The 21,174-nt window shown below is 44.2% G+C and overlaps 1 protein-coding gene across 6 annotated transcripts in view; it reads left to right on the forward strand.

Annotated features, from left to right (window-relative positions):
• LOC120913565 (galectin-9-like) overlaps positions 1–21,174 on the forward strand; it is a 55,143-nt gene that overhangs the window by 20,974 nt on the left and 12,995 nt on the right. For 3 of the 6 annotated variants that reach the window (XR_005743541.1, XM_040323582.1, XM_040323584.1), the window contains exons 4-8: positions 144–263; positions 4,843–4,884; positions 15,022–15,048; positions 17,041–17,067; positions 19,801–19,827. Coding sequence is in view for 5 of the 6 variants with exons in the window: in XM_040323582.1 (XP_040179516.1) it covers positions 144–263; positions 4,843–4,884; positions 15,022–15,048; positions 17,041–17,067; positions 19,801–19,827 (243 nt within the window). In the remaining variant the exon portion in view is untranslated. The remainder of the gene's footprint in view (positions 1–143; positions 264–4,842; positions 4,885–15,021; positions 15,049–17,040; positions 17,068–19,800; positions 19,828–21,174) is intronic. The other 3 variants (XM_040323583.1, XM_040323586.1, XM_040323585.1) reach the window with 2 other exon arrangements.

The raw sequence follows: 21,174 nt of genomic DNA on the forward strand, positions 1-21,174 counted from the left end.
GAAGATTTGTCCCCTCATTTTGTCCAGGTGACCACTGTTCCCCAGAACAAAGAGTGACGGGAGATCCAAAAATTTAAATTTCATTTTTTTTTTTCAAAATTTCAACTCGTTTAGTTACTTTTGTATTTTGTTTTACTGTTCAGGTCACAGTAAATGGGCAGTTCCTGTTAGAATATCGTCATCGCGTGTCTTTTCAAGGCATCCAGTCCCTTAGCGTTAAGGGAGATGTCAGCCTCAGCTGTGTCACCTTTCACCCATCACCTGTAAGTATCCCTATTGCATCAGTGTTATAAAACCTGTACTCAGAGAGGTATGGGGCTGCCGTTACTAAGCTCCTTTTGAAAATGCTAGAAATGACGGTCTCTGGTGTATTACATTTGTTTTTTTTACAAAACCGGGTTTGCTTTCTTGCAATCTTCAGCAATACAGTATAACGGAACACAAAAAACATGGTCCAGTTCAGTAAACAGCAAGAAGATGTACACACAGAATGCAGAATACCATTAATCAAAGCAGTAATAACCAAATAAATAGTGACAGACTCAGCATGATAAAACACGGAGAATCCATATATTTAAGTAACAGGAGAATGGAAGAATCGCCTCAGTTCAAAGTCCATGGGCCAGATTCACATAGGTTAGCGGATCTTTAGATCCGCGTCACCTATCTGATTTAAGATCCGCCGCCGCAAGTTTTTGAGGCAAGTGGGTAATTGACAAAGCACTTACCTCAAAACTTGCGGCGGCATATCGTAAATCCCCCGGCGGAATTCAAATTCCGCGGCTAGGGGGAGTGTACTATTCAAATCAGGCGCGTTCCCGCGCCGATCGAATAGCGCATGCGCCGTCCGCAAATTTACCCTGCGTGCATTGCGCTAAATGACGTCGCAAGGACGTCATTGGTTTCGATGTGAACGTAAATGGCGCCCAGCCCCATTCACGGACGAGTTACACAAACAATGTAAAAATTTTAAATCGCGACACGGGAACGACGGCCATACTTAACATTGGCTGCGCCTCATAGACCCAGGGGTAACTATCCGCCGGAAAAAGCCGAACGCAAACGACGTAAAAAAAAAGCACCGGGCGGTCGTTTGTTTCTGAATCGGCGTATCTCCTCATTTGCATATTCGTCGCGTAAATAAACCGAAACGCCACCTAGCGGCCGGCCTGGAATTGCAGCCTAAGATCCGACGGTGTAACACAGTTACACCTGTCGGATCTTAGGCATATCTATGCGTAACTGATTCTATTAAACAGTCGCATAGATTCGACCGACGAAACTCAGAGATACGACGGTGTATCAGGAGATACACCGTCGTATCTCTTTGTGAATCTGGCCCCATACCTTTTCAAACTTCCAGGGGCATCCCCTATTAATATAGGTTAATTTGTATAGCGGAAGAGCTGCGTTCACCATAGCCTCCCATGAGGCTACCTCAGGTAACATCTGAGTCAACCATTTCATCAGAATTTATTTTTTGGCGTAGTATGGCCCGGTTCACACTGATGCGAGTTCATAACGAATGTGATGCGTCAAACATTCTAAATTCACATGTCATCCATAAAGTCATTGTTTTCAATGACGGTGGTTCACATACATGCGTTGCGATTCCTCTACGAATCCGATGCGATTAAAAATAGGGTCTTGTGCGAGTTTACAGCGTTGCGTTGCGAATTTAGTCTCCATAGACATCAATGTAAATCATTCTGGAATCGCATTGATGGTTCACATATGTGCAAAATCCACCACACTACTCTCCACAAAAAACAGGAAGTACACAGAAAGTTAACACCTTTTTTTTTTTTTTCTATCATATAATGTGCCTCTAGTTTCACTTTCGGTTTTAAACTGGTTTCATGTCTCTGTGAAGTAAAGAGACCCACAGAACAAAAACAAACAAATCCAGTGCAGTGTTTTGTTTTTAAAATGAATCTGATTGGTTCTGAGGAGTTTTAGACACACAGCTTAGACCACAGTGAGAAGCTCCCATGAGTTTTTTCATAAGGAGCCAGACAAGCAGGAAGTGTGGAGATCACAGCAGAATTACAGCTACTTCAAAGCAAAAACAAACAATGAGGACATGAAACCAGTACTGCAGTAAGGTAAAGGAAGCTATTTAGCTAAAAAAAAAATTCCTTTAGTGATCCTTTAAGCTTCAGTCTAAATTGAAAAATCGTGGGGCAATATTTGATGCTAAATACCTTTTGATTCACATGTACAAAATGTCAGAACATCTTTTTTCCACTTGAGAAACATTCCTCGGCTATGTCCTATGCTATCATACACTGTAGCTGAAAAGCTGATCCATACATTTGTGTTACCCCGACTTGACTACTGCAATGCTCTACTTCATTCTGTACCTAAATCCACTATTAATTGACTACAATATGTACAAAATTCTGCAGCCAGAATCCTGACTAGGTCTGGTACAAGTGATCATATCACCTCTATCCTGGAGTCCTTGTACTGGCTACCCATCAGGTATTGCATAGACTCCTCTTGCTCACCCATAAGGCTCTTTATGGCCTGGGACCCCATTATCTCTCAGAACTTGCTCCCCTCTCGTAACCTCCACTCCTCAAATTCTGGTCTTCTTTGTGTCCCCTCTACTCACCTACAGTCGATGGGAGACCAAGCCTTCTCCTGCTATGCTGCTATCTTCTCTAAACGTATTCAAACCAAATCTAAAAACGTTTTTCTTTACACAAACTTACCAATAATTGTCCCGTTTTTTCCTTTATGCTATCCTGTGCATTTCTTGTGTTTTCCCTGTAAAGTGCTTTGAGAAGCTACCTTTTTAAAGGGGCTATATAAAATAAAGTTTATTATTATTATAATTAAAGTGAGAGGAGCATTAGTAGCTGTTTGGGGCCTGGGGAGATCATAGGAGATGGAGTATTATACTACCTGGGCTTCAGACAGGAAAGTGGTTATGTTGGGGGGGAAGAGTACAGGACAACTTCACTAGTTTAGGGTACTTTCACACTGAGGCGCTTGGTGTGCTGGCAGTAAAGCGCCGTTATTTTTAGCGGCACTTTACTGTCGTGTTTGCCGCAATTTTCGGCCGCTAGCGGGGAGATTTTAACCCCCACTAGCGCCCGAAAAGGGTTAAACCCGCCCGCAAAACACCGCTGCAGTGGCAGTTTGCAGGCGGTACGGCTTCGCTGCCCCATTGATTTCAATGGACAAGGGCGCTATAGGATTGGTATTTTCACCGTTCCTACTGCACCTCAAAGATGCGGCTGGCAGGACGTTTTTTACTGTCCTGCCAGCGCAGCGCTCCAGTGTGAAAGCCCTCAGGCTTTCACACTGGATAGGAAGGAGCGGCTCTTTCAGGGCGCTTTGCAGGCGCTACTTTTAGCGCAATGGTGCCTGCAAAGCTCCTCAGTGTGAAAGCAGCCCTACACCACTATGTTGCGATGGTGTTTAATAAAAATGCAGTACTTTTTATCACTGCAGCGCTTCATAACACACATCACTGCATTGGAATGCACAATGGTAAATAAACATGAAAGTCATCTTGTAACATTCCAATAATGTTGAAAAAAGTAAACTGTGTGATACTCTGTAATTGGTTCACCAGCACTGTGTACTCCACAGCGCACACCGGTGGCTGTGTCCGAAAGCGACTGCTGCAGTAAATTGGCATGAAAAGTGAAGTTGTTCTTCAGTGTTTTCATGTATAGATTGTACATGTAGAGATGTGTTTTTTGCATTACATTTTTTATGAATATTCTCAATTACACTATACAAATCAATGTAAAATACCAAAGACACCTATATATCTATTCATACCACTGACAAAGCTATACGCTGGAATAAGAACATTTTATTTCATCTCAAAATATCATATACAGTATTTGTCTGAATCTGCAGTTCGAGTTCAGCCGCATAGACTGAATTCTGACAAACTTAACAGGAAAAACACATTTCAGATATTGCACACAGATATGGATGTTGGGCAAGATATGTTTCTCTAAATAGCTGAGAGCTTGTGAAATCATGAAGGCGTAAAGATCGTGCATTCTTTCCAGGAACCAACTCATCAGCACATGCACCTTTGAGGGTGATTTAAAAACACATTATATTAAATCAAGTCAAAACCATTTAAAAATTGCATTTCAAATTTTACAGTTTATATCCACCTTTGAGTATGTTTTCAGTGACAAATAAAGCATTATATAGCATAGTCACAACAAGGACTGATCTACTGCATTGTGAAGCGTAATGAAGTGAAAATGCATTCCCCTCAACTATCCAGGCATGTGCAGGGTAATAAAAAAAAAACCAAGATGGTAACTTCTACACATGAATAAATTCTTGAATGTTTTTTCACCATTGGCAGTGATTGTTGTTGGGTCACCTGCAGAATCGTGTGTGTGTGTGTATATATATATATATATATATATATATATATATACATATATATATATTAACTGGAACGGGACCTACAAATCACGGGCACTAGCTCAGGAAGTTTGCTCTGGTACTTAAGCAGAGTTTCATCCAAAGGGGGAAATTCCGCTTTAAGACCTCCTCCCCTCCTCCCAACAGATACAGTACTTGGGTTTGACAGGTACCCGATTCCCAATTCCACGATTCTAGGCAATCTCAGCGGAAGTTCTCCTCATCTGCGATACGTCACAGGTCCCAAAGACTGCGGGACCATTCACAATACGCAGCACAGCTCGTGCATGCTCTTCGGGGCCCAGCTGTGAAGCTGCAAGCTGTCACAGCCAGGTGCTCACATTTAAGATGCCGGTGCCGGGGACAGAATAATTGTATAAATCTGCTTGGAGTTGCTTTCTAAAACTAATGCCCATTGTTTTATAATTTTAGGCGGAGATGACTCCTGCTCCACCACCATACACTCCATGTTCAGTGAGTATATGCATGTGCAGTGGTAGATGCACCAACGTTCTTTCTCATTTATTGTGCAACTGTGATTTAGTAGGAAACTAGGGTTGTCCCGATACCGATACTGAGCATTTGCCCGAGGGGGGCGGAGAGGGGGCGGAGAGCGGGCTGAGAGCGGGCTGAGAGTGGGCTGAGAGCGTGCTGAGAGGCGCGGAGAGCAGGACGAACAGCAGAGCAGTCCTCGGCAAGTAAAATTTGCTTTTTTTTTTTTTTACTTTTGTGTGTATGCTTGTACATTGACAGAGGTTACAGTAATTCGCACATTCAGCATATTAAATTAGAGCACAGTTGAACTAAATAAGAATGATTTCATAAGCCTTTATTCGTCAGCAGCTGAACGCCCCTACGCCCATCTTGGTATACCCTGCACTCGGCTGCAGTAAGCAGCAGCAGACATCTTGTTACACCCATCCCGAGCTATATGGGCTGGGTATAACAAGATGTCTGCTGCTACTTACTGCAGCCAAGTGCAGGGTGTACCAAGAATGGCGTTGCAGCATAGATTTTTTTTTTTTAGTCCTGTGTTATTTTTCGCCAGCCACCTATCAGTGCCATATATCAGTGCCATCTATCAGTGCCACCTATCAGGTGGCACTGGTAAATGGCAATGATTGCACTGATAGGTGGCGCTTGTGATAGATGCCACTGCCATCTACCAGTGCCACTTATCAGTGCCATCTATCAGTGCCCACAAGTGCAATCTATCAGTGCCATCTATCAGTGCCCATAAGGGCCACCTATCAGTGCAATCAGTGCCATCTATCAGTGCCCACAAGTGCCACCTATCAGTGCCATCAATCAGTGCCAGCCACCAGTCGGTACCACCTATTAGTACCCATCAGCACCAGTCGGTGCCCATAAGTGCCACCCATCAGTGCCACCTATCAGTCCCCATCTGTCAAACTGTCACATGACATTAAAAAAAAAAGTATCGTATCGGCGAGTACTTGGGGAAAAAGTATCGGTACTTGTACTCGGTCTTAAAAAAGTGGTATCGGGACAACCCTATAGGAAACATAATGTTGTGAAGGAGGACAGTATGGCCGAGGATATGTGTGGCTTTTCCAAAGTATTTTGGAAGTGTTCATAGGTGTGCGTAGCCTATTGCATTAGGGTGTGTACCCTCAAAGCTCAAACTAACAATGTGTGTGTGTGTGTATATACATAAATATACAGTATCTCACAAAAGTGAGTACACCCCTCACATAATTGTAAATATTTTATTATATCTTTTCATGAAGAAATGACACTTTGCTACAATTATAGTAGTGAGTGTACAGCTTGTGTAACAGTGTAAATTTGCTGTCCCCCTCAAAATAACTCAACACACAGCCATTAATGTCACATAAAAAGATATAATAAAAATTACAAAAATGTGAGGGGTGTACTCATTTTTGTGAGATACTGTATATGTACTCTCATATATATGTACCACTCAAACTAAATTGCAGTACTGGAAGAAAGCAAGCATCCATCATGGGGATGTTCCTGCAGTCCCCCTGAGAGCCAGGAGTGCCTGAAACTGCTGGGGGAGAAGATTTATCCCAATAATGTGTATGTCATTCAAGACAGTGGGTGATTAGGATGTGCCCAGACACACCTGGCACACCCTGTGCGCATGCCTGTGGAAGTGCTGAATTTAAAGAGTGCCTGTCCCCAGACAAATCATTTCAAACAAACATTTTTCCATTAGATTGTATAGGTATTTAAAGCTGAATTCCAGGTATGCATATTTTTGAATAGTTACATTGTCTCGGCAATCCCTGTGGAAGCTGGAAATCACTGTAGTAGTCGCCACTACTACAGTGATCTCCATTAGCTTCTGGGCTCTGTGCTGAGTGCTGCACAGGGTGAACACTGTCTCCATTCAGAGAATGATTTGCATTCATTGAGAACACACTTTCTCAATGAATGCAAAGTGCAAAGCATTCTCTGATTGGACGAAGTCGAAATTGTAATGTCACCGTCCCACCTCTCTGTCTTGCCCAATCAGAGAATGATTTTGATCTTGTCGTGAACTGTCAAACTTGTGTGAAAAGTGGGCACTGAAGATTATGAAAAAGTGCCTGCAAGTATCAGAAAACACCAGTTACGTCCACCTCTACCTCCACCAAGTGGCATACACAGAGGCTTACCGCAAAGATATGGCTCTCTAATAGGAGAAGCCACATAGCGCTTAAAACCAGGGCCGGCCTTAGGCCTTTAGGCGCCCTGTGCGAGAAAGCTTTACAGCGCCCCTTAGTGACCACGCCCCTTGGTAACCACGCCCCTTGTTAACCGCACCCCTCGGTAACCACACCCGTTTCTCCAATACCAGTTCAATTTAAAGCCTTCCATTCCGTTAAGTTCCCAACAAAAAGATTACAAGCTATGATAAAAATACAACTTTTATTCACAAGGTATAATAACGCCACATATAAAGTAAATCACACGCTATAATAACGCCACATATACTGTATATCACACTCTATAATAACGCCACATATAAAGTAAATCACACGCTATAATAACGCCACATATAAAGTAAATCACACGCTATAATAACGCCACATATACTGTATATCACACTCTATAATAACGCCACATATAAAGTAAATCACATGGTATAATAACACTACCTGTAAATTTACTATCAAATATCAAACATAATTACAAGTATTAAAGTATTTTTTAACATTTGCATTTACAGTTCCTTTAAGAAACACCCTATTTAAAAAAGAAAATACAAAACAGACATTAAGCAGTACACTGCACTTATAAAAAAATAATTTACTTACAGAAAAAAGTTTTTACATCTGCTGCCTGCTTCTGTGGATTTTTGCCCTCCTTTGTCCCCTTAGTGCGCATGGCATATGAGCTCCTCATAGCAAGGCAAGGACAGCCGCCATGCCATCTTTCCGGTAGAATACGCCTGTGGCCTGCCAGGTGTACCTAGAGCATTTGGCACCCGGGGCGGATCCTATATCTGCCCCCCCACCCGTTAAATGTAAAAACACCCCACTGTGCCCCCTGTATCCTTCTATATCTCTGTCACTACTGTGTACCCCCTCTTCACAACTGCACCAATGGACCTCTCTACATTACACAGCACCCTTCACCTCTGGACCCCTTTACATTACACAGCCCCCTGCACCTCTGGACCCCTTTACATTACACAGCACCTCTGGGCCCCTTTATATTACACAGCACCCTGCACCTCTGGGCCCCTTTACATTACACAGCACCCTGCACCTCTGGACCCCTTTACATTACACAACACCTCTGGGCCCCTTTACATTACACAGCCCCCTGCACCTCTGGACCCCTTTACATTACACAGCACCTCTGGGCCCCTTTACATTACACAGCACCCTGCACCTCTGGGCCCCTTTACATTACACAGCACCCTGCACCTCTGGGCCCCTTTACATTATACAGCACCCTGCACCCCTTTACATTACACAGCACCCTGCACCTCTGGGCCCCTTTACATTATACAGCACCCTGCACCTCTGGATCCCATTACATTACACCACCCCCTGCACCTCTGGACCCCCTTTACATTACACAGCACCTCTGGGCCCCATTACATTACAAAGCCCCCTGCACTTCTGGACCCCTTTACATTACATAGCACCTCTGGATGGACCCCTTTACACAGCACCTTGCACCACTGGGCCCCTTACATTACACAGCACCCCACAGCTCTGGACCCCTTTACATTACACAGCACCCTGCATCTCTGGACCCCTTTACATTACACAGCACCCTGCACCTCTGGACCCCTTTACACTACACAGCACCTTGTACCACTGGGCCTCTTACATTACACAGCACCCTGCACCTCTGGGCCCCTTACATTACACAGCACCCTGCACCTCTGGGCCCCTTTACATTACACAGCACCCCGTTACATTACACAGCACCCTGCACCTCTGGACCCCTTTACACTACACAGCACCTTACACCACTAGGCCCCTTAAATTACACAGCACCCTGCACCTCTGGGCCCCTTACATTACATAGCACCCCACAGCTCTGGACCCCTTTACATTACACAGCACCCTGCACCACTGGACCCCTTTACATTACACAGCACCCTGCACCCCTTTACATCACACAGCCCCAGACACCTGTATGTAACACAGACACCCCCTCTAACAGTTCTGGACCCCCTGCATGTTACGCAGACCCCCGCATGGTGCATACCCCTCCCCCTAAAATACAGATCTCTCCTTACAATACAGAGCCCCCTCTACAATACAGATTTACCCCTACAATAGACCGCCCCTACAGTGCAGACCCCCCTACAATAAAGAACCCCCCCACAATACAGAACCCCCCCTACAATAGACTGCCCCTACAGTGCAGACCCCCCTACAATAAAGAACCCCCCCACAATACAGAACCCCCCCTACAATAGACCGCCCCTACAGTGCAGACCCCCCTACAATAAAGAACCCCCCCACAATACAGAACACCCCCCTACAATAGACCACCCCTACAATAAAGAACCCCCCCCCCCACAATACAGAAAACACCCCCCCTACAATACAGATCAACCCCTAAAGTGCAGACCCCCCCAACAATAAAGAACCCCCCCCCCCACACACACACACACAATACAGAAAACACCCCCCAACCCTTACAATACAGATCAACCAATACAATAAAGAAACCCCCCCCCCTAAAATACAGACGACCCCCCCTTCAGACCTGTAAAGCAAGCAGGCTCAGATAACCTGCTTGCCGCGTGCTGCACACACACACAGCACAGTACAGGCAAGGGGGAGGCTGCTTCACCGCTCGGCTGCGTGACTGAGACAGTCACAGGCAGCCGAGACTCAGAGCCGCGGAGCTGCCTAAGGAGAAGGGGGATCACTGCCGCCAGGTCCCGGGTGTGCCGACGGCTCGCTGGGATGCGGCTTGCACGGCACCCCCCCCTGCAAAGCCATGCCATGCCATCCGCCAAGGTCCTCTTCAGTCGCGGGGGGGGGGGGGCGCCGCCGCCAGCCTGACACCCCCAGTGTGTGGCACGCCCCCCCTCCCACTACTTAATATACAGGCGAATTAAAAAATCTGTGCGGTCGCCAGGCGCCCATGTTGTTATGGCGCCCTGTGCGATCGCACTGTCCGCACACCGCAAAGGCCGGCCCTGCTTAAAACTATCAGACTCCAGCAGTAAGCCAGCATTAGAGCCACTTCCATTCACAGTATACAGTATGTCGCCTCTGATTTAAAAATAAATAAATATAGGAATACAAAAGGCCAGATGCTCCACATAGTGTAAAACCACTTGTAAAGTTTATTAAAATCAGTAATACCTACTCATATAAATAAAAGAAAACAGTACTGTAGGAGTAATATAGTCCCACTTCCGCGTATATATGTGTGTGTCCCAGGGGCGGACTGACCATTGAGTCACTCGGGCACTGCCCGAGGGCCCCATGCCACTAGGGGGCCCCATCAGGGTTGCCAGGCTCAGTAAAACCAGGGACAGTATGTAAAAATCTGTGTTTTTTTTAGATCTGTCCCTGATATGTCCGAAACTGACATGCTTTTAATGTGAATATCCCAAGATTTTAGCTGCCCTGCCTCTGCACTGCCTCCTGGCGTGGTGGCCATCTGTAAGCCAGAGGGGCCCCATAATCTTCTATTGCCCGGGGGCCCCATGAGTTGTCAGTCCGCCCCTGGTGTGTCCTGTTAATATATACCGCTTCCTCGTTCTCCGATACGTGGTGACGTCACTAGCAATGTTCTCCGATGCGTGTGAGTAGATAATACTGATTTTAATAAACTTTACAAGTGATTTTACACAATGCGGAGTGTCTGGGACTCTTGTCTTCCCATGTATAGTTCTTTGAATTGGAGGTGACATACCGGTAATTCTGGTGGTGGAAGTGGCAATACTTACTGTTGGAGTCTGATCATTTTAAGTGCTATGCGACTTCTCTTATTAAAGGGTCATATCCTTGTGGTAAGCCTCTGCGTGTAGCACTTGGTGGAGGTGGACGTATCTGGTGTTTTCTGATACTTGGTGGAAATTTTTCACCATCTTTGGTGCCCACTTTCAAACAACTTTGACAGTTCACAAGAAGATTTGCAGCTCATGAGGACATTGTTTTATACAGTGTTGACATTAATACCCTTTTATTTTAATTTATGGTTTAGACTCGGTTCACATTGCTGCGACATGGGATCCGACTTGTGAGACCCCAAGTCATATGACATGTCAAATTCTATGTTTCCCTATGAGAGCTGTCTTAACTAATACTACACAAGTCGCTCCAACATTAGAAAAGGTTCCTGCACTACTTTGGTCAGACTTGGGTGCGATTTCAGCCCTTGTACAGGCTCCCAAATCTCATCCGAGTTGGATCAATTTGGAAGGAAGTTGCAGGGCAAAGTAGCAGTCAAAATCGTACGACTTTGCCGTTGCAGCAGTGTGAACTGAGCCTTATTCTAGATTTACTGTGGATGATTTATGTATATTTATTGGTTTATGCTTTAGTGTTTGACTATGTAGTGGGGCATTTATTCCCATATTTTATAATTAGCACAGAATTGTTTTCAATAAATGTTGATATTGTAGCTATGGGTATCTAAGAGTGTGCTAGCAGCTTTTTACTTATTTTTACCCATTAGCACAGTCTTGCATTGTTTTGAGTGTAATGATTTGAATGCATTGAGAAAATGCATTCTCAATAAATGAAAATCACTCTCTGAATGGTGCTCATGCCAAGTGCACAGCCTTTTGTGTTCACTAAGCAGCAGGACAGTCACCAGGGGCGGCCCATCCATTAAGGGCACACGGTGCACCACCCCCCCCCCTGCTATCCATACGTCTGGCCAGGGCCGGATTCCAGACAAGGCCAACAAGGCCAGGCCTTGGGGCGGCAGTGAGTGCAGGGGCGGCACTGCAGCTGAGAGGAGAGGACACTTTCATTTCGGGAGTCCCCCCCCGTCATGTCACGGATGGTGAGAGGAGAGAAAACAGAGGGAAGAGGAGGCCATCTCAATGTAATTTTTTTCGGCGGCAGCACCCCCCAAGCAGCACCCCCCAATGATCAATGTCATTTTTGGCAGTAACATCCCCCCCCCCCCCCCCGGTTCTCAATGTAATTTTTGGCAGCAGCACCCCCCCCCCCCCCCGCCTCCCAATGTCATATTCAACAGCAGCACCCCCCCCTGCTTCCCTGTGTCCTGCCGGATTTACTCCCTTTGCCGCCCCAAGGCCGGGTCCTTCAATGCCACCCGCCCAATGATCAATGTCATTTTTGACAGCAACATCCCCTCCGCCTCTCAATGTCATATTCGGCAGCAGCACCCCCCCTGCTTCCCAGTGTCCTGCCAAAAAAGTCCCCCAGCTAATAATGTCCCCCCTGTACTGCGCAGACAGGGGCGGCATTGAAGGACCCGGCCTTGGGGCGGCAAAGGGAGTAAATCCGGGCCTGCGTCCGGCCCCTTTCAGGACACCGGAAGCATGGATTCCAATGGGGGGGGGTTTGAAGCACCGATTAGAGCCAGAGGCTCTAATAGGCTTCAAAATAGGGTGGGCTGGGGGTGCCAAGATCCTATTGGACGCCTAGGAGGAGGGGAGAAGTCGCACGATCGCAGCTATGGAGGAAAGGAGCCGCTGTCTGATGCCTGCCACCTAGATGGGTTAAGACAGCAAGCAGGTGGGGTGGACTGGGGGGTTTGAGGTGCTCCTGGCCTCCGGGGGTGGGGTGGTGGTTGTTTGCTGCCCCCTACCAAAAAAAAGCACCAGGTGGCACTGGCAGCCGCTCACCATAGGGCCCAAAATGTACTTTAGCCACCTCACACCCCTGCACTATGCATAACATGAGTTACATGAGTAACATACATAGTGCAGGGGTACAGGTTGGGTAATTTACAGTCTATATACACACTGCATCCACGCTGTATGTCAGAAAAGTCTGGGTCAGCAGCAGTGGGATAAGGATTACGGAGGTGTAATGATTCCGGTAGTATCCCGGTAGTTGAAGTATAATTTCCATCATTGCTGGGTCAATTCTGGTAAGTTCCCAGGTATGCTTTTATTCCATCGGCATCTTTGAACATCACTGGTGAGAGACACCTTATGCCGCATACACACCATCACTTTATGTGATGAAAAAAAACAACATTTTCTGTGAAGTAAAAAACGACGTTTTTGAAACTTCAATTTTCAAAGACGAAGTTGCCTACACACCATCGTTTTTCTCACAATGTTCTAGCAAAGCGAGGTTACGTTCCACCACGTTTTTCCATTGAAGCTCGCTTCATAAGTAGCTTCTGGGCATGCGCGGGTGAAAAAACGTCGTTTTAAACGACGTTTTTTGCTACACACGGTCAATTTCTGTGAAGTAAAAGTTGACGTTTTGAAAAACGACACATAAAATTGAAGCATGCTTCAATTTTTTTGGGTCGTTTTTTAGAAGACATAAAACGACGTTTTCCCCCACACACGGTCAATTAAAGTGACGTTTTTAAAAACGTCATTTTTTTTCATCACATAAAGTGATGGTGTGTACGGGGCATTACTCTTCTACAGAGCAGTCTGCTTCAATGCCCATGAGAAGAGTTGGGGTCAGCTGTAATGGTGGTCAAACATAATACTATTGGAATAACTTAACATCATTCTTCCAACATACACCAATTTCTTAATGAGTGAAAAAAATCTGAACAATATCTAAGCTCCATAGACTATGGCTCTGCATATTGTTTGTTACAAAATAACAGGTACACTTTAAGCTATTAACCCGCACTGCTGGCACTTTAAACAGGCAAGAATAATGCTTATCCATCAATGCTAGCACTTTAAACAGGCAAGAAGGGTGCTTGCATTGATATAGGTTACTTGTATTGTACTGGAACATAATACTTTTTTTTCTTGATGCTGTTGCAATTAGGTTTTGGCTGCTAAACCTGGATTTATATGTAGTGGTGCAGTACACATGCTTACTGTTTCCTTAACTTATTTACATTTTAACACATACATTATCGGATATACTGAGCATTATTTGAAGGAGCAAGGGCAGGCTAAATATAAAGTTTAAAGCATATCTAAACCCGAAATACAAAATTGTATAGATTGCAGATTAGCAGTCCATATGCCGCGTACACACGATAATTTTTCGTTTAAAAAAAATGTCATTAAAAACGATCGTGTGTGGGCTTCACATCATTTTTCGGCTTCTGAAAAACGACAATTTTTTTTTAGAACATGCTGCATTTTTTAACGACGTTTTAAACGATGTCGTTTTTCGGGTTGTAAAAAATGATCGTGTGTGAGCTAAAACAACGTTAAAAACCCGCGCATGCTCAGAAGCAAGTTATGAGACGGGAGCGCTCGTTCTGGTAAGACTACCGTTCATAATGGAGTAAGCACATTCATCACGCTGTAACAGACAGAAAAGCGCAAATCGTCTTTTACTAACACAAAATCAGCTAAAGCAGCCCAAAGGGTGGCGCCATCCGCATGGAACTTCCCATTTATAGTGCCGTCGTACGTGTTGTACATCACCGCGCTTTGCTAGAGGATTTTTAAAAAACGATGATGTGTGGGCAACATCGTTTTAATGATGAAGTTGGAAAAACTTAGTTTTTTCTACATACCGAAAAACATAGTTTTTTTGGGCTTCTTTTTTTTTTTTTACCTGGGGATACTGTTAGTAACACACTTCCAGTCCAAGCATGACAACGCTCATGCACCCTTCTGTATCAAGGCGACAGAAACATGAAATTATTACTGGAACCTCCCCCTATCCTTTTGTCTATAATGTAGATTGGCAGGATTATGTAGAACAATGTAGCTGATAGCAGTGTAGCACAGGATGTTATTATCCGATGACAAGATTTTCGGTAAGATTAAAATAATTTTTTTGAATTGGACAGACTGAGATCTATGCAGAGAATGGGAGGCTTCGTGTTATCAGCTCTGAGAGTAGTTCAGTACTGCCTGTTGATTTCTTTGTAGATGGGCAAACTTACAAAATCTGCATCGTGAATCGTGGTGCTTAATAAAAAACAACTAACTTGCTTGCTAACATAATGCAAACCTGATTCATTATAATACTCCCCTCTTAATATTGACTGACTATATTATTATTCCTCTTATAGGCTCAGACAATGTATGGAGCACAAATGGTAAGTCTGAAAAGCTTTACTGACAAAAGTTGGATATAAACAGGAAAATAAATTACAATAAAGAAAAAAATAGCAATGGATAATTGTATATTCATTTAAAAATGGCTATAGATCCTCACGGAGCTGTGTTGGTAAGATCTGTCACCCTCATGTCTCAGAAGTGATAAAAAGGGTAAAAAAAAAGCTGAGTGGAGTCTATTAAAAGACAGGCTGATAAAATAAACTAAAAAAAAAAAAAAAAGACCAAACCCACCCCCCTACAGTACAGTAAGCACCCATTATTGCCTGTACTTACTGCCGATGCTCTTTACCACCAAAGTTGGCCTGTACCTTTTAGCAAAGAAACAGCCACAAAGCATATTGGGCCAGATTCACAGCTGAGATACGACGGAGTATCTCAGATACTCCGTCGTATCTCTCAGAGTATCTATGCGACTGATTCATAGAATCAGTTACGCATAGATAGCCCTAAGATCCGACAGGTGTAATTGTTTTACACTGTCGGATCTTAGGATGCAGTACCGCGGCCGCCGCTGGGGGAGTTCGCGTCGTAAACCAGCGTCGGGTATGCAAATTAGGAGTTACGGCGATCCACGACGGTTTTTCGCGTTCTCTACGTCGCTGCTAGTCTAGTTTCCCGTCGCAAAGTTAGTCGTCGTTTTTGGTGCCTTAACTTTACACAGCACACCTATGTGCTGTATAAAGTATGGCCGTCGTTCCCGCGTCGAAATTTAAAAATCAACGTCGTTTGCGTAAGACGTCCGGGAATACGAAAGCACCCTACGCACGTCGCCGTTTCGAAAAAATGACGTCACTTCGCGCAAAGCACGGCGGGAATTTTGAAACGGAGCATGCGCAGTAGGTCCGGCGCGGGAGCGCGCCTAATTTAAATAGCCACTAGAGAAGACGTTTTTTTTATACAAAGTTTATATTAGTACAAAGGTATCTATACAATTAAATACAAAATAAAAAGCGCAAACGGATAAAAATATAGTACAGATATCTAACCTATCTTAAAAACTGGTCATTAGCCTCCAGGCTTACACATGCATGACTGCAGCTCAGGCCTTACATTTCAGGCCCTTGTCTGTCTCCTACAGACAATCCTCTCACAAAAAAAAGGTAAGTGGTGGTATTGGCGCTGCCTAAGTGGGACACAATAGCTACGGGGACCTGCAAAGGGTTAACTGTGCTGTGTCCTAAGCTTAATTAAGTGATAATCCCTCACCATCTGTGTGAATAGATACTAACGCGGAATCAGCTAAAGCAGCCCAAAGGGTGGCGTCATCCACATGGAACTTCCCCTTTGTAGTGCCGTAGTACGTGTTGTACGTCACCGCGCTTTGCTAGAGCATTTTTTTAAAACGATGGTGTGCGGCCAACGTCGTTTTAATGATGAAGTTGGAAAAACGTTGTTTTTTTTCTACATGCCGAAAAACTTCGTTTTTTTCCATGCCGAAAAATGATCGTGTGTACGCGGCATTAGAGTTTTACATTTTTTTTGGCTTTTTTTTTTTGTTGTTTTTTCACCTGGGGATTCTGTTAGTAACACACTTCCAGTCCAAGCATGACAACGCTCATGCACCCTTCTGTATCAGGGCGACAGAAACATGAAATTATTACTGGAACCTCCCCCTATCCTTTTGTCTATAATGTAGATTGGCAGGATTATGTAGAACAATGTAGCTGATAGCAGTGTAGCACAGGATGTTATTATCAGATGACAAGATTTTCGGTAAGATTAAAATAATTTTTTTGAATTGGACAGACTGAGATCTATGCAGAGAATGGGAGGCTTCATGTTATCAGCTCTGAGAGTAGTTCAGTACTGCCTGTTGATTTCTTTGTAGATGGGCAAACTTACAAAATCTGCATTGTGAATCGTGGTGCTTAATAAAAACAACTAACTTGCTTGCTAAGATAATGCAAACCTGATTCATTATAATACTCCCCTCTTAATATTGACTGACTATATTATTATTCCTCTTATAGGTTAAGCCAATGTATGGAGCACAAATGGTAAGTCTGAAAAGCTTTACTGACAAAAGTTGGATATAAACAGGAAAATAAATTACAATAAAGAAAAACATAGCAATGGATAATTGTATATTCATTTAAAAATGGCTATAGATCCTCACGGAGCTGTGTTGGTAAGATCTGTCACCCTCATGTCTCAGAAGTGTTAAAAAGGGTAAAAAAAAAAGCTGAGTGGAGTCTATTAAAAGACAGGCTGATAAAATAAACTAAAAAAAAAAAAAAGACCAAACCCACACCCCTACAGTACAGTAAGCACCCATTATTGCCTGTACTTACTGCCTATGCTCTTTACCACCAACGTTGGTCTGTACCTTTAGCAAAGAAACAGCCCCAAAGCATATTGTTTCCACCCTGTGCTTGACTGTAGGGATGGTGTTCTTAGGGTCATAGTCAGCATTTTTCTTCCTTCAAACATGGCAAGTCGAGGTTAATGCCAAAGAGCTAAATTTTGGTCTCAACTAACCACAGCACTTTCTCCCTATCCTCTGAATCATTTAGATGTTCATTGGCAAACTTCAGACGGGCCTGGTCATGTGCCTTCGTAAGGAGGTGGACCTTGTGGGTGCTGCAGGATTTCAATCCATGGCGGCGTATTGTGTTATCAATCGTTTGTTTGGTAACTGTGGTCTCAACTGCCCTGAGATCATTCACAAGCTTCTCTTGTGTAGTTCTGGGCTGATCCCTCACTTTTCTCATGATTATCCTTACTCCATGAGGTGAAATTTTGCATGGAACTCTAGATCGAGGACGATTGATGGTTATTTCTTCCATTTGCAAATAAACACTCCAACAGCTGTCTCAAGCTTCTTGCTGATGGTCTTGTAGCCCATTACAGCCTTGTGCAGGTCTACAATCTTGTCTCTGACATCCTTTGACAGCTCTTTGGTCTTGCCCATGATGTTGAGGTTTGAGGCCGAGTTCACACTTGTACGACAAACGCTCCAACATTGGGAGCTCATGTCACATGACGTGTGGAAATCAATGTTTCCCTATGAGAGCCATCTTAACTGGTCCAACATAAGTCAGTCCAACTTTAAAAAAATGCTCCCTGCACTACTTTGGTCGGACTTTGATCCTACTTCAGCCCATTGAATATCACTGAAGTCTGGTCAAAGTCGGATCGCCGTCCTAACTGATTTGACTTTGGCATGCGAGTTGTGCTCTGACGATCTCGAAGGGTAACTCCACGTCAAATAAAAAAAAAACAGCATGGGTTCCCCCTCCGAGAGCATACCAGGCCCTTCGGTCTGGTATGGATTTTAAGGGCAACCCCCATGTCAAAAAAACAGAGTTGGGTCCCCCCAAAATCTATGGCAGACCCTTATCCAAGCACACAGCCTGGCAGGTCAGGAAAGGGGTTGGGGACGAGCGAGGGCCCCCCAGAACCATACCAGGCCACATGCCCTTAACACCCCAAAGCACATTGTCCCCATTTTGATGAGGACAAGGGCCTCTTCCCGACAACTTTGCCATTGGTTGTCGGGGTCTGCGGGTAGCTTATCAGAATATGGGAGCCCCCCAGATCCTGCCCCCCCCCCCCCCAACCCTATGTGAATACTAAAGATAGTGTTAAAAATAAAACGTAGTACACAGGTTTTTAAAGTAATTTATTAAGGCAGCTCCGACATCACGTCCGATTTCTTCTCCTCCCCCCGGTCTTCTCCGCTGATGTCTTCTAGCCCTCTCCAGTTCTTCTCTCTCTGTCCGCTGTCTTCTGCCTCTGCCGGGTCTTCTCCACCGTCTTCTCGCTCTTTTACCAGGTCTTCTACTCTGTCTTCTCCCTCTGTCCTTCTTCCGATGTTGACTCAGCGCTCTCTCCCGCTCTAATGCTGGGTGCTTGAAATGACACTACTCATATTGACATGGGGCGGGGTCACGGGTGACATCATCCTGCACCTTATGATGTCACCTCCCAGGGCATGACGAGTGGTGATGTCATAAGGGGCGGGCCTCCAGTGACCCCGTCCAATGCCAATATAAGTGCACACCCAGCATTAGAATGAAAAAGCGTTGAGTCAACATCAGAAGAACAGAGGGAGAAGACAGCAGAGAAGATCCGACAGAGGAACAAGACAGCAGACAGAGGGATAAGAACCGGAGAGGGCTAGAAGACATTAGCGGAGAAGACCTGAAGAGGGGAGAGGAATTCGGAAGCAACGCCAGAGCTACCTTAATAAATTGCTTTAAAAACCTATGTACTGCGTTTTATTTTTGACACTTTTTTTGGGGGGTGAATGGGTACAATGTACCCCATACTCATTCACATAGGGTTGGGGGCCCCCTTGTTAAAAGGGGCTTCCAGATTACGATGGGCCCCCCTGCCCGCAGACCCCGACAACAAATGGCCGGGGTTGTCGGGAAGAGGCCCTTCATTTCTTTGTAAGTGGGCAAACTTACAAAATCTGAAGGGGATTAGATATTTATTTTCCCCACTGTAATGGTAAACTATTATAGCAGTATTTTATAATATGTTTACACAACCTAATAAATAACAAGAGCTGCCATGTGTTGCAATGTAAAGATTAATTCACTGGTGGCATGATATGTGAATGGACAGTATAGTATATGAAGCATAACCAAGCCATGTTGCCTTTGAATCATGGTGCTTAATAAAAACAACTAACTTGCTTACTAAGATAATGCAAACCTGATTCATTATAATACCACCCCCCCCCCTCTTAATATTAACTGACTGTATTATTCTTCCTCTTTTAGACTCAGCCAATGTATGGAGCACCCATGGTAAGTCTAAAAAGCTTTACTGACAAAAATTGGATATGAACAAAAAAAACAAATTACAATAAAGAAAAAAAGAGAAATGGATAACTAATCATATTCATGATACAATATTATTTAAAAACAGCTATAGATCCCCACGGAGCTGTGTTACATGATCAGGCTTTTGCCCGGCCAAACTCGCATTGGAATCCCGACGTAATTCCATCGGAGTAAAAGAGAACATGTTCTCTATCTAAACTCCGATAGAATTCCTAGGAATATCTGATGGAAAAACTCTGATGGGGCATACACACGGTCGGAATTTCTGATGGAAAAAGTCAAAAAATGTTTGGCATTGGGCCCAGGGGCATATCACAAGGCGTTTGCCTTGGGTGACATTTTACAGGGGGGTAGCACTGACCCCAGGCAGAAGGGTCGCTAGAGAGAAGTCCTCCCGCCGAGGACTGCAGAGAACAGGTGCGGACTGGTCCTCTGATTTAATGCCCCAAAAAAGCCACCCCAAAAAAGGCCAACCCAGAGGCAGTCGAGACCTGTAGCTTGCTCCACATATAGTTTTACTACCGACTGGTTTCTAGGGTGGCATCGCCTGGCATTTAGCAACCAGTGGTGTCACATCACGTCCCCGCCCTAATGCAGACGAGTGATAATTAAGTGCAAGGAGACTATTCCCCACAAAAAGTCTCCAAAGCAAGGGAGGGGAAAGAAGGGGGAAAAACAATAGACTATCTCGGTACCTTGAACAGATTACACATCAAGTAAAAAATATGAATTTTATTAATACATAGTTAAAACATAGTAAAGTATCCTAATACAATTTATGACAAAAACTAATAAGTATAGCTAAAACCATACAAAGTTGACATTACACTCAATATACTCCGTAATGGAAACATAGAAGTTGTAATATTTCTCAGTGCACGAACATCCTCTACATGTTTCGTGGCTCTAAACAGCATCTTCAGGAGGAACAAAGAATACAATCTTTGGATAGAGTAATAGAGTGTAAATGTTAACCACCAATAGATAATACATATGTGTACAAGGAAAAACAAATATTTGGGGGAATAAAAAGATACAATCGCTTACCGATGAGGGCACGCAGAAAGGCCAGAGACAGCAATTTCATGAGAACTTCCCTGTGGTGGACTGGATAGGTAATGGATTTACTAGGGCTGAATAGCCACTAGAGAAGAAGTTTTTTTTTATACAAAGTTTATATTAGTACAAAGGTATCTATACAATTAAATACAAAAGAAAAAGCGCAAACGGATAAAAATATAGTACAGATATCTAACCTATCTTAAAAACTGGTCATTAGCCTCCAGGCTTACACATGCATGACTGCAGCTC

Source organism: Rana temporaria, chromosome 9 (assembly GCF_905171775.1).
Source record: "Rana temporaria chromosome 9, aRanTem1.1, whole genome shotgun sequence".
Classification (NCBI taxonomy): domain Eukaryota; kingdom Metazoa; phylum Chordata; class Amphibia; order Anura; family Ranidae; genus Rana; species Rana temporaria.